General features: G+C 29.6%; 2 protein-coding genes across 3 annotated transcripts in view; one reads left to right on the top strand and one right to left on the bottom strand.

Annotated features, from left to right (window-relative positions):
* Positions 1–1,496, bottom strand: part of LOC122522903 (dynein axonemal intermediate chain 7 homolog) — a 6,909-nt gene extending 5,413 nt beyond the window's left edge. The window contains exons 1-3 of one of the 2 annotated variants that reach the window (XM_043644269.1): positions 1,332–1,496; positions 604–627; positions 279–471 (exon numbers count right to left, since the gene is read on the bottom strand). In XM_043644269.1, the coding sequence (XP_043500204.1) occupies positions 279–352 (74 nt within the window). In that variant the 5' untranslated portion in view covers positions 353–471; positions 604–627; positions 1,332–1,496. The remainder of the gene's footprint in view (positions 1–278; positions 472–603; positions 628–1,331) is intronic. The other variant, XM_043644270.1, reaches the window with a different exon arrangement.
* Positions 1,497–4,289: 2,793 nt separating this feature from the next.
* On the top strand, positions 4,290–10,131 carry LOC122523319 (fatty acyl-CoA reductase 1-like). The gene is made up of 9 exons (XM_043644992.1): positions 4,290–4,490; positions 4,980–5,228; positions 5,316–5,461; positions 5,580–5,689; positions 5,830–6,022; positions 6,179–6,424; positions 6,650–6,826; positions 6,975–7,052; positions 9,978–10,131. The coding sequence occupies exons 1-9, from the start codon at positions 4,290–4,292 to the stop codon at positions 10,063–10,065; spliced, it is 1,488 nt and encodes a 495-aa protein (XP_043500927.1). The 3' UTR covers positions 10,066–10,131.
* Positions 10,132–14,274: the final 4,143 nt, after the last annotated feature.

Genomic DNA, 14,274 nt, shown 5'->3' with positions numbered 1-14,274 from the left:
TCCCCAATCTCACCCTCTCCCCTGTTCTCACCCCCCGCGTTATACCATTATTAGGAAACATTTTTCTTCTTCTTTTTTTGTTATTTTTTTTTTCCTTGCACACACATGACCTCTATTATTATACAATCAAAAAAAATTATAATCCGTTTTTATAGTTGACTTTCGTTCACGTTAACTTTGGTCAACAATTTGAACCGCAAATGTTTCACTTGATATTTTTGTTTCTTTTCTTGTTTCGCGCGTTGTGTTTAAAATAATAATAGAAGAAGGAACATTACCGTATTTTTTCGGCCTCCTCGGCAGCCGCAACAGCTTGCTCCCTTTCCAAAGCTCTTTGGACTTTTTTCGTCATTTTTTTCGTTTGTCCACGCGAACTGGCAAACTAAAGCGATCGTTAACGATAATTAAACATTTTATAATTCATCGGTTTCTCCAATCTCGTGACATCTTTTTTGCGATAACCCGATGTACCTGTTTTTTATTTTTTATTTTTTATACAATTGTTCGAGAATATTTTTTTTTTATTTTAAAAAATTCAATTTATCGAAAATATTCTATACGATTAATGTAATATAATGGAAGAATCAAATTATTTGTATTTACCTGTTTGCGAATCCATTCTCGTAACTGAAAATAAAAGAAAACAAATACACACACACATATACAGAGAATACGTTTGAATTATTTTCTTTTTTTTCTATCACTCTCTCTCTCAGTTTTTCTCTTTCTGTCATTGTGTCAGTGAGTATCGATTTTAATTTACCATTATAGTTTAACGAAAGAGAGTTAATAATAGCGATGTTATCAAGGCGATAACGATGAGAAAGAGAAATAGCGAGAGGTGGTTAGTTGTTAGTGCGAGAATGCACTACCAAACCATCCTAAATTGCAGTTAATTTCCGTCGAATTATCGATTAACGTGCCGAGACCTAACATCAATATCCTGCCTAAGCTAAATATAGTATTTTACTTCGTAGCTATGTTAATGCTACGAAAAGAAGGTTTTTTGCAGGATAGACAAATTTTTCTCGAAAATAAAATATCAAAATAAATGTAACAAATGAGAGAGAGAGAGAGAGAGAGAGATAAAGGAAACGTGAGTAGAAAAATATAAAAAAATTCGTTGGTGCATCTGTGATCTATGATTATTCATTCAATTTTTTCCTCGTTATTCGTTATTAATTGAAAATAATTCGATGAAATATTCGTACGAAATCAAATTCAACAAAAATCCGATCCGAACTGTATATTTCAAGAATTATGAAATAAAGAATTGTCTCTGTTCGTTTAATTGTAAGTAAAGGAAAAAAAAAATATATGATGATTATTACTAAAAGAGAAGCACGAGGAATAATTGTTGGCTTCGGAGGTTCCCATTTGAAAGCAATGCTAGAATCCTCTTCGTATTCGTCGTAAATAGACACGTCTAAGAAGAAATCATCCTCGGTATCGTTCAAACCAGTTTTTCTTTTCCTTCTTGTATCACTTTTAACTCTTACGACGTCTCTGAGAAAAAAAAATAATACGAGAAACTTCATCAAACTTCAAAGAATCCAGATATCGATTTATTACATTCTATTTCATTCTTCGCAAAACCCGGTGATTAAGGAATTTTTGTTAAAATCGGATTGAAATATAGAAAATAAAATAAAAAAACGTCTTCTTATTTTTGAATTGTACGAAATGCGAAATTCAAGAAGAATTTATTAATAATTCTACGAACAATGATATTCGTCTGGAATCTTTTTAAATATTCGATTCAACGTTACACGTCACCTATGGATACACTCATACATATATATACATATATAAAAACACATACACACACACACACACATTAACGGAGAAGACGCATCAAACCTATTTGATTTTCTCTCGGAATTATTTGCATGTTCAAACAAACACCTATATATTTTTGTGAAGCTTTTTTTCATTTTGGTTCGTTCAGCTACTCGATCAAAGTCGTGCCTTTACGTGGGCAGTTCGTTGAAATGTCGAACCATCAACCAACATCCATTAAATATCCATACTGAGTGTTCGACAAACTCAACTTGGTTGGGATGCTTTTAAATGTATAACGAATATCCCCCTACTACGTGTTCTTCGATTTATTTTAATGTCATTTGTAGAACCGAGATATACAATATTTCAAATTATATCTAATAAAAATACCTCATTTTCTTGTGGATTTTTTTTTTGTTAAATTTAATTTACCTTTCCAAATCGAAAAATCCGATTGAAAATAATTCAACTGGACGTAATTGGATAATATTTGTTTTTCTTTGCTTAATATACAACTAACTTTGTATCACTCGATTCAACACCTAATTGTTCCGATGAAACATGAAATTCTATATCCGTTGTACTAACATAACCATCGGTAATACTGATATCGGACAAATTCAATTTTGGATCATCTTCTTCTTTATCCATCTAACAAGTTAACCAATCAAATATCTCATTTTTTTAAAGGTAACACGAGTATCACTTCGTAACGTAAAATTACATCACTTATTATTTTTGTTTACCATGTCTTTTTTTCTTAATCATCGTTCAAAATTTGATCAGTTCGTTTTTTGAAACTTTTTAACTTGGGCTACAATTTATAAAAATCTTATCGAACGAACGTGAAAATAAACTGAACGAAAGTTATAAGCTTTGAAGTTAAATCAAAATGGTATACGATTATCGATAAGGAAACGATATTAATAATATGCATCGATATTCAACAAGTCACGTTGATTAGTAAACAAGCAATGAGTTGCTTGTCCCGATTGAAAATGAACAACCATTTGTTTAATATGACTATGCGTAAAAGTTGCCACCTTAATATTACCAATCTTTGATTATTGTTCAGCAACTTATACAAACATCTCAGGAGCATTACAAACTAAATTGCAAAGAATGTTTAATGCTTGTATTCGCTTTATCTTTCGTTTGCAACGATATCAGCATACTACTCCGTTTAGAAGAGTTTTAGGATGGTCAATAAAATATTATTAAATAAATAAATAAATATTTGATAAACAATAAATTGTCATTTGATTGAACGAAAATACGTAGACTTTTGATCATAACTCGTGATAATGCTATCACATTTATTTTCTTTCGTAAATTTATTGATTAATTTATTAACACGACAAATGAGAAAACCCTTTTAAAACCCTTTGTCCTAAAATATCGTATTAGACTCGTGGTAAAAGAAATAACAAAAAAAATAATAAGTATCACGCGAGCAAAAGTTGTGGTGAAATCGATCGGATCAATAATAAAAAAAGTATTGCAAAATAAATTTTCCGCTAATTATGGCATCGGAATTTAAATCATCGAGGACGGGATTAATTCTTAGGGTCACTATTTGCAATAAAAAGCAATGTAAACTTTAAACGCATGATGGTCATTTTTTCTTTTTCTCACGAACACGCATGCACGTGCATATATCATAGAATTTCTATTAATTAAACATTGTTTGCAAAGTATTAATAAACATTGTGTAAGAATATTTACTAAATATGCAATAGTTAGTTTGATATTTTTGATTCACATTTTCGCACGATTGACTGAAAGTTTCTCTTCTAAGTTGTCTATTAATTTTCTAATTTTCCTAAATTTTCTTCTTGTTTTTTCTTTTAGTTCAAACTATTAATACTAGATATTTATTTGTTATTTAACAATTACCATTTTTTTAACTCGCGACAAGTTTATTTGTATATTATGCATTCCGTTGATAAATGAAAGACAAATTAATATTCATAATAAATATGAACAATGTACGCGAACAGGAAGGAATGATTGTCTCTTTTATTTTTACCTTGTCATTTCCTGTCTGATACTTGTAAATCAATTCAATCGTTCGTATCGTTGAATTTAGTGTTAAAAGTAAATTCTGATGGTACGCGTCTAGTAACGATCGTTCTTTCATCAGAAACAAAAAATTATTCTATTTGATTTTGTAAAAGATTTATTCTATTAATACACGAGTTGATAAAAAACAAAACAAAGAAAGAAAGTGCATAAAAGTGCATAAAAGTGCATAAAAGGTGTGCTAGGGAAGTTTACGGTAATTTTTTATTTCCTTTTTTCTTTTTTTTTTATGTGTTTTCGTTTCGTTTAATTTCTTCTCTTTTCTTTCACTTATTTATATTAATATATAATTATTAATATATTATTATATTATTAATTAATAAATAACTTCGTGTATATATTTTTTCTTCCTAATTTTATATTTATATTTTTCGTCCTAATTTTATATTTTCTATTTTTCGTCCTAATTTTAGATGAACGACAATATGAATTGCGAAATCAAAAACGTGGCGAAATTTTTCGCCGGTAGGAGCATATTTATGACAGGTGGTACTGGTTTTGTTGGAAAAGTTTTTGTAGAAAAATTATTACGTTCTTGTCCCGAGATCGATAAATTATATTTATTGATAAGAGAAAAAAAGGGAGTACCTGTTGAGGAAAGATTAAAGAACATGTTTTCATTGCCGGTAATTAGATTGATAATTCAAATTTAATAATACAAATTATATACAACCATTAAAACGTATAATTCAATTAATTTATGAACAATATGGGTCTTCACTCGAGATAATTAATCGTTTCACGAAAAATACATATTATAAATGAAATATAATTATACACATTCAACTAATTGTGCTAAGAGACAATTCTAACTAAAATATATGAATTTAAGAAAAACGAGAAGTAGTTAAATTATAGGAGTATTGAAATTTAATTTGTCCATAAATGTTAGCTATTCTTTTTTTTTACAACAATGTTAGTAATTATTCTAACATTTTAATATTAATTTTAATTAAAAGTAATACTGTAGTTTTTTCGTGATTTTACTATATCAATACAGTTACTTTATGAATTAACGATTTTCACGTTTTAACGGTTAATTATATATAATTTAATATAACATAAAGAAGAAACAAAAAACATATATACATATGTGTGTAAAAATATTTCTTCAGCTCTACGATAAACTCAATGAAATGAATCCTTCAGTTTATAAAAAAGTTATTCCAATAAACGGTGACACGGCGGAAAAAGATTTAGGAATGGATCCGACCGATAGACAAATTATCATCGATAATGTTTCCATTATAATTCACAATGCCGCCAACGTCAGATTCGACGATAGTTTAAAACACGCGATTTTAAATAACACGAGATCTATCCGTGATATTTGCATTTTGGGAGAGAGTATGAAAAAATTAGCGGTGAGTCGAATATTAAATAATAATATAATATAACGATAAATGAAATAAATTAGTCGTTCATTTAACTTTCTATTTTTGTTTTTACAGGTTTTGTTACACATAAGTTCGACCTATGCACACTGCGATATACCTGTCGTAAATGAAATACCATACAAATCAAAAATCGATTGGAGGGATGCTATAAAAATAGCAGAAAATGTCGACGATTATTTATTAAAAATCTTAACATCGAAGTAAGAATTTATTCGCGTTAATTTAAAACCCGTTGAAATTTTCTTCAAAGATGATAATAATAATAATAATAATAATCGTGTTAAGCGAAATTTAAGTACCATTTTCTTTTTTTCTCAGATACATAGGAACGTTCCCGAACACTTATATATTTACAAAAAAATTAGCCGAAGACGTGGTCAATTATTATTCCGATCGATTACCATGCGTTATTTGTAGACCATCGATAAGTACGTCATTTCTTTTCTATTTGTTTGTTTGTTTGTTCTTGTTGTTTTCTTGAAATTTAGAGAAGAATAAGAGAAATGTTTATTTCAAATTCGTTATTGCAATTAAAAATAATAATAATAATAATAGTTTCTTTTCTTAGTCACCAATACGGTAACAGAACCGTTTCCAGGATGGATCGACAATTTTAATGGTCCTATAGGTTTGATGGTTGGTGGTGGCAAAGGAATAGTAAGAACAACTTATTCGAATCCAAACAAAATTATGGATTATATGCCCGTCGATTATGCTGTGAAAATGTTTATACTCGCAATTTACACACGAGCACAAAAAACGTAATTTGAAATTTACAACAAATGAAAATTATTTTCAACGACAATTTTGTAATATAAACATAATACAATTTATATGTATACTATATATATATATACATATATACATAGTATATATAATTGTATCTTTCTAACGTCTTATGATTTACTATAACACAGGATAGAACAACATCCAACAATGATCTACAATGTGTCAACGTACAATGTGAAGAGAATCACTCTTGGATATATGGTCTCTGCTAGTTTAAGACTTAACCACGTCAACCCTGTATCAAATCCGTTATGGTATCCAGATGCGTCTATTATTCCATATTTCTTTCTATTTTACATTTATTTTACGGTCTTCCAATTAATACCGTCCGTAGTCGTAGACCAAATATTGAAATTAACCGGACGTAAACCGATGTGAGTATTAAAAATCCATTTCTACGATAAACATTTGTTTTCATGCTAGATTAATTTAATATTCTAATTGAAAAGTATATCGAGAGAGGAAAAAGGAAAAAAGAAAAAAAGAAAAAGGAAAATATAAATTAACATATTCGTATTTAATTGAATCGTAAAAAAAACAGAGACACTTTCCTCGACGTATAATAATATAATTAAATTTCAATATCGATTTTTTTTTAGATTGGTCAAAATACAAAGGAAAATATACATTAGCAGCGTTTTTCTATTCTACTTTACTCACAATTCATGGGACTTCGTAAATAACAAATCTTTACAGTTATTGGATTGTGTATCTGACGAGGATAAAGCCGATTTCTCGGTTAATCCTCATTTAACGTCCAAAGAGGATGCAATACTGTAAGTTTTTAAATAAACTTACGACAAAATATTTGTCAATCAATTATTATTATCAATAAGAGCACGGAAATCAATCGGTCAAAACTAAATGACTAGATCAATCATGTGTATCTTGTGTTTCTTTGATTTTCATTTTCCTTTCTTTCAGTTGTGCGATAATTGGAAGTAAAAAGTATCTTTTAAAAGAGGAAATAGATGTTGAAAAGAATAAACGTGGACTTAGAAGGTGAGAATAGATCATTTCTAATAGTCATCATTTCAATGACCATTATTAAATTCTTAAAATGTTACTTACTAATTTACTTACGAAAGATGGTAGTTAAACGTCGTGGACAATGTTGCGCACGATAATAAAATGCAATTTCACAGGATACGATTGATATCAATTCAATATCATGAACATTTCTCTCTCTCTCTCTCTCTTTCTTTTAATAAAAAGTCCAGTTTTCGTGGTGAGAAAAGATAAGAAGAAAAAGAAGAAAAAAAAAAAGAAAATAAAATGAAACTAACGAATTAAAAGAAAAGGATCGATCTATCTTGAGAAAGATAGTTGATGATGATGATGATGACGTTAACGTTGAAAGAAAACTATTTTGCCAAGAAGATTAGGTGAACTGTGACGGTTTGATCGTGAGGTTTGGTCACTGTGCGAGTTTGTTCACACCGGGTGTTTGGTCGATCGCAATGTCGTCTGGTTCTCTCTCTCTCTCTCTCTCTTTCTCTTTCTTTGAAAACTAGGTCGCATAGCTGGTGCCGCATTTAAAATGCACGCGTTATCGTTGCATTAGTAGTAGTAGTAGTAATAGTAGTAGTAGTAGTAGTAGTAGTCGTGTTTCAATGAATTCCGAATAATTATCAAATAGTTTAGGTTTCGTACCCTTTTACAAAAGTTTTCTAACGCGAGAACACATTAAACGCGTTTTGTAAAAGCAAAGTAAATTCGTTAACGACAATTTCTTCGCATTTCTTTACACGAATAATTGAATAATTTCATTCCTTCTTTTTTATATATATGTTTCTCTTTTTCTATATTTTTTGTTCTCGTATATTTATTATTACCATTGGTATTACAACAACATTCACGCGTTAAATTTCAAACGATCTCTCCGACAATTGTATTTTATAAAAGAAATGCATTACGTTGCAACGTAATTTCGTTTAATTCTATATTGCACATTATTCGAGATATTTTTTTAAATATATTTCATCGAGATTTTTTATTTTGTCAAATGTAAGGCTACGTTTCTGTCTCTTTTTATTTTATAACGTAACGCGATATCTTTTCGATCCCTCTTCCCCTCCCCGCTACCTACTCCTAGACGTAAAGGTTCTCGGTTTCGTCAAAGAGTGTTAGAAAAGTAACTTATTCGAAGGTATATAAATTTGAACAGGAATATTGGTGAAATTGGAAAGAAAAAAAAAAGAAAAGAAATACACCAAATTCTCTCGGAAATAAAGAAAAAAAAAATATATATATATTACTAAATATCGTTGTGTGTGTGTGTGTGTGTGCATTTTCGCAATGAAAAGTACAAGCAACATTTGTCAATTCAAATATTGACAAGTTCCAAGTTACTCCTTTCGATTCTTCACTTTTGCATCGTTCGATAACGTACGACAAATAAGCATAATAAACAATGATGATGATAATAGAAAAAGATAGAGATAGAGAGATAAATGGAGAGAGAGAGAGGGGGGGGAGAAGAGACAAAAGTGAGATAACGAGGCACGTCACGTTTGCAACGTAGGAAATCCCCAAGCAATACGACCGACAGACCACGGAATCGTAAACGAACAACACCAACCACTTATATATATATTTTTCTACGTATTTTTATCGGCACCGTTATTTATTTTTAACTTGTTAAAAGTTATTTTAAAACTTTGCCACGGTCTTTGTTCTCCAACTCCCCCCCCCACCCCGCCCCGCCCCACCCCGCCCCTCGTCACCTGACCCACGTTTAAGAAAAAAAAGAAAAAGAACGAACTTACGTTAAATCAATTTTTGTACAACGCGTATAATTTTAATTTGTATTAATATAAGGAACGAAAAATAAAACGAACAGGTAAATTATCTACTAATCCGAAAGGTATAATAAAATACTGTTTATATTATATCTTGATGATAATTAGATAAGTTTAAAGAGAGAGAGAGAGAGAGATAAAATCATTAGAAGATACTAATGAGTATTCGGGAAAGATAATTTACAGTAGTACTAAACACTTATTATTTTTTTTATTATAGTAGTAATAGAAATAGAATAAAAGAAAGAGATATGAGACGCGTGACGTAATCAATGAAAGACGAAGGAACGCGAGTGCGGCACTGATTACTCACGTGCAAACGTGCAACTTTAGATAGAAAAAAAGAGAGGAGAAAAAAAAAAAAGATTGCAACCGCTGAATAGTGTACCGATTAGTCAGAGGAAAGGCAAATCCACTTTGACATTGGATGACTTAAGCTTTAATTATTGTCGCGTATTAACTAACGCCTTAGCCTCGGGCTTTTTCACGAATCGGAGCGAGTAGAACAATATATCGATTAGGATGTTATACGATAGAGGTACTGCGAGAGAGAGAGAGAGAGAGAGAGAGAGAGACTACGAGGTTGAAGTTACGCTGGGAATTTCCAGTCCTATTATAATAAATCCAATAATGTGACTATCGGTTGTAACCGAGTGAAAGCATAATAATAGTGTCAGAAGGTTATCATACGTCCAAACCGAGGTTATTATAATTATGCAACTCAACTCAATGAATTTCCAGTTATTATTTCATTATAAAGGATTTTTCTTTTCTTTTTTTTTTGTTTTTTTATTATTTTTTCGGAGATGTATTATCAGACGATATTATGGCGTTAGTTAATTAACGACATTCCAATAAATACAAACGTTGAATTTATATTAATGAAAAATATGACTTTGAAATATAATCATTGGAAATAGTTACTTGCATTAATTATAAATCGACAATTTATAAATCTTTCTTATCTTTTTGCTTTTTCTGTTTTTGTTTTTTTTGGTCTGCATGCATACATACGTACATGTATATATCGTGTCTCTGATAATCATACTAATAAGGTTACCATTCATTTTTCTTTGAAATTCATTATAGATAAGGACAAAATAATGATTCGATATTTTCTTTTCAGAATGTGGTATTACCATATAACTGTCAAAACCCTATGGTACATCCTATTTTTGTGGTTCTTTTTGCATACGTTTATGAAATGGATTTAACGCAATTTAGAGATTATTCGACGTAAGAAAGAAAAGTTTCTTATTAAAATTAATACGAAGAAAAAAGAGAGAAAGAAAAGAAACCAACGTTAAAAATGAAAATGACAATTTTCTTCATTTGATGTGGGAGGAAAGGGAAGAAATATAAGAGAACGATTAAAAACAAAAAAAGAAAAAAAGGATCAAGTATAAAATTTATAAAGTTTTAATTATATTTTTTGTTAAGTCTATCATTTCAAGTAAAAAATGAATCGAATAAATGTTAGCGAAAAAAAAAAGAAATCTTTTCAACTAAATACAAGAAGCCTTTTATCACTAGTGTTTCATAACCGATGTGATATCATCCCACCCCATCCCATATTTTTATTTAAATAAGAATAAAAGGAGTAAACTTGTTACGAAAATTGCGACATTAATAATCCGCAGCATCACAACACATCGAATCGTGTTACCAATCCTTTTCTATATATCGCATACGAGTTATCTCGTTCTACTCGTATAATTTTCTCGGAATCGGCTTCGATTCCAAGATTATTCTCGGTAGAGACGAGCTGTTATCGGTTTTACCGATAGGAAAGAATAAAAAAAAGTAATATACGAAGAGGGCAAGTAACGTAAAGAAACGAAAAGAAATCGAGTATCGTGAGATTATAATATCATAATTTACATTTATTTAATATTAATGTTCCGCTTTTTTTTTTGTTCTTTTCTTTTGGCCTTCTTCTTCTTATTATTATTTTTCTTCTTCTTTCGCGACTCTTTTCCAAAGAATTTCTTAATTGCGATTTCAATTTGAAGAAAAACATCGTTGGATTCGATCGATCGATCAATCGATCAATTCCACGATCGGCTCCTCCCTTCCACGTTTTTTCTTTTTTTTTTTTCTTCATTATTTCTTCTCCGAGTTCTTCGTAAGTAACAGTTTTACCTGTGTCGATTCGATGTAATCGGCTACTAACTACGTACGAGTGAGACCACCGATCATAATAAAAACGATGATAGGATGAAGGTAAGAATATGGACGAATGAGAAGAGGAGATGAAAACAAATAGAAAAAAAATAAAGATATTAATAAAAAAAAACGAAAGAAAAAAACGGAACGTACGTACGAATGAGTATGCAAGAGAGAGAGAGAGAGAAACGAATAAAAAAAAAGTAGTTGATAATTCCCTGGAGAACAAACCAAGTGGTGTGAGTATGTAATTGAAATAAACGCGTAATAGTAATACTAGTAATAGTAATAGTAGTAGTAGTAGTAGTAGTAGTAGGAGTAGATGGAAGTATGGTGTGTATTTCACTTTACATACGGCTATAGTTAACTCGTTTATATGAATATGAAATTTAATGTTTTACGTGGAAAAAAACTGTACGATACGACGACGTTTTATTTTTTATATAGAATCACGTTTAAACATATTCTCTGAGCAAAAATAGACGCAACAATAAATATCAACAACAACAAATATCAACAATAACAACAACAACAATATCTGTCTACGATCCGACAGAAACTTTAATTGAAAGAACTCTTTTCGTCGTACGTACGTCGTACGACGAAGTGAAAACCCGTTTCGCAATTCGATGAAGTTTATCTACGCGGATAGAATATATCTATATGTATAAAATTTTTTTTTTCTTTTTTCTTCTTCTTTTTAAATACGACGACGACTACGACAATCTATTCGAACGAGGCAAAGTTATTTCGATCGTAAAGAAAAAAAAAAAACAAAATAAATAAAAAACAAGAAAAAAAAACTAAAAACGCATCGCATCCACCCATCCACTAAACGACGAGTCCCTCGATATAATTTGAATCTTTTCGATAATAAACAACAATTATTAGATAATATCGGATATACGGATTCGTTTTGTGCGAGAGATAACGAATTAACTAACAAGGAACCTTTTTTTTTCTCTTGATTTTATTATATATTTTTTTCTCTTTCTTTTTTCGATATTGCGAAAAAGAAAAAAACACGCGCGCGCACACACGCGACATTATCATCGAGAATTCTAAGAATAAAATTTGTGACGTCGAGTTTTATCCGAGAGGGAGGACGGAGGGAGGGACGCGATATTATTTTTGTCTTCGTTTCTCTCCCTCTTTTTTAATTTTTGTTTTTTTTTCTTCTCTTTTAAATTATTATACGTTAGATTATTTTGTTTTTTTTTTTTTTACGAAAACACGCTTATCATCGTTTAACGCTGTTATTTAAAATAATTTCCCTTTTTTTTCCCCCTCTCTCTCTCTCTCTTTTTTAAAACATATGCATGCTCGTTCTTAGTATTGTTTATCGTGTTTGCTATAGTTAAAAGTAGTTGTAATCTGGTAATAGCTAATAAACGATTAAAAATAGTCATGTTTCGCGTTAACATGTTCTTATTCTAAATGTATATTGTATATTATTGAGTATATTGCAATAAGTACGACACGTTGTTAAAACACACACACACACACATACATATTTACATACATAAATACATATCTATATCTATATATATATATAAAATAAATAATATACGATAAACACCATTTGTTACATATTTTGTTTCTGATAATAATAAATTTATCATCGTTCTCTCACATTTTGTTCTTCCTTATCACTTTCTCTACTTTTTTTTTTTCTTTTTTTATTTTTTGGACAATTCCGTTTACTAGGAAAAAATTGTATTATTCTAGGATTGGTAGAACGGTTAAAATGAAATTTTTCTCGAGGTGGAAGGAAAACGGATCCATATAGAGGATATACATCCCAACGAATATTTCCTTTCTTCTTCTTCTTCTTCTTCTTCTACAGTAAACGATGATGAAATAATACGATGACTGGTCGGAGACATTAACGAGACAGATCGTCTGCGATAGATGATTCTCTTTCATGGACTATGACACACACAAACACTCTCACACGCGCGTCATCGAACCTATGCGTATCCCTACTACACATGAATATAACTATATATAGGTGTGTATATTTGCTTTCAATTCGATAAGAAAGAAAAAAAAAATCAAAAATTAACAAAAATAATTAAAAACTCATATTTGTACTTCCGAGAAGCTTCAAACAAAATGATTATTTTTTTTTATTGCTTTTTCCTAAATATGTATATATAATTTTGAATTTTCGCGTGTAAGTAAAGTGAACATACGTACTGTTGTTTTTTTTTTACCAATACGATATATAATTAATTGATATACATAATTATAATTTATATATATATTATATATAATATAATTTTTAATTTAATAAATTATTATAATATAATTTTTATACAGTTATTAAGTTGAATTTGTTAGTATTAAGTTGTTATGTTTGTAATATAGTTTATTTAAGATGATATATATATATATGTTTATAGTTAAATGGTAAAGTATTGTAAGATATTGTAAAAGGGAGATTGTAAGGGAAGCCCTCCAAACCCAAAAGGGACGGAGTAAAGAATAAATAAATAAATAAATATAATTTTTATAATTTTTATATATAGTATAATTTGTCGTGCATCGGTTCTGGGTTAATTGTAAAGTGTAATCTATGCGATTTAGAAAATTAGAAAAATATAAAAAAAAATATATATATATGTAAAAAAGGTAGAATCGAATTTACCTCACCGGAATTAGTTCTTCAATACGGAGATATCAAATACTTGCTGTTGTTATTTGAAAAATGTTTTTTTTTTTTTTACAATTGTTCTAGGATAATCTACGAAATATCAAATCATTTTAAAAAATGTTCTTAAACATAATAAAATTAAATTTAACTTATATATAATATTAACTATAATATAATAGTTTATTTATTCGCGAACGATCTGAGAACGCAAAGAACAAAAAAGAAGAAGAAAATGATTACCACAATCTCGTAGGAGAATGTTTCGTGTAACAAAATTATTCCAACGAGTTTTCTTCTCGTTTATTCGAAAAGAAAGTGTATAATATCTTTAAATAAAAAAAAGAAAAAAAGAGCAAAAAAAAAAATGCTATTACGAATGACGTCCGAGTGTGTCAGGGAAAGTTGTCGAAGGTAAAGAAAATTGTTAATTCAATGTTTCGCAGCATTTAACACGCCGAGTACTCGTATAGAAATGTTCGCGAGAGAGTGTTTTCGGTTCGTTGACCGAACACGAAGCTTTATACAATTAAAATTGATTAACTCCTTTTACTTGGGATTAGTAATTTAACTATCCATTAAAACACTTTTATTCATCCATCGA

The sequence above is a fragment of the Polistes fuscatus genome, unplaced genomic scaffold (assembly GCF_010416935.1).
Source record: "Polistes fuscatus isolate 324 unplaced genomic scaffold, CU_Pfus_HIC Scaffold6, whole genome shotgun sequence".
Classification (NCBI taxonomy): Eukaryota; Metazoa; Arthropoda; class Insecta; order Hymenoptera; family Vespidae; genus Polistes; species Polistes fuscatus.
Note: the sequence above shows the minus strand (reverse complement) of the source record. Positions and strands in the feature narration are given on the sequence as shown.

Bases quoted from the DNA above. Each gene is read 5' to 3' on its own strand.
- LOC122523319 (XM_043644992.1), top strand. From the start codon at position 4,290: ATGAATTGCGAAATCAAAAACGTGGCGAAATTTTTCGCCGGTAGGAGC. The intron at 6,425-6,649 runs GTGAGTATTAAA...ATTTTTTTTTAG, and splicing joins TTAACCGGACGTAAACCGAT to ATTGGTCAAAATACAAAGGA. The intron at 7,053-9,977 runs GTGAGAATAGAT...TTTTCTTTTCAG, and splicing joins AATAAACGTGGACTTAGAAG to AATGTGGTATTACCATATAA.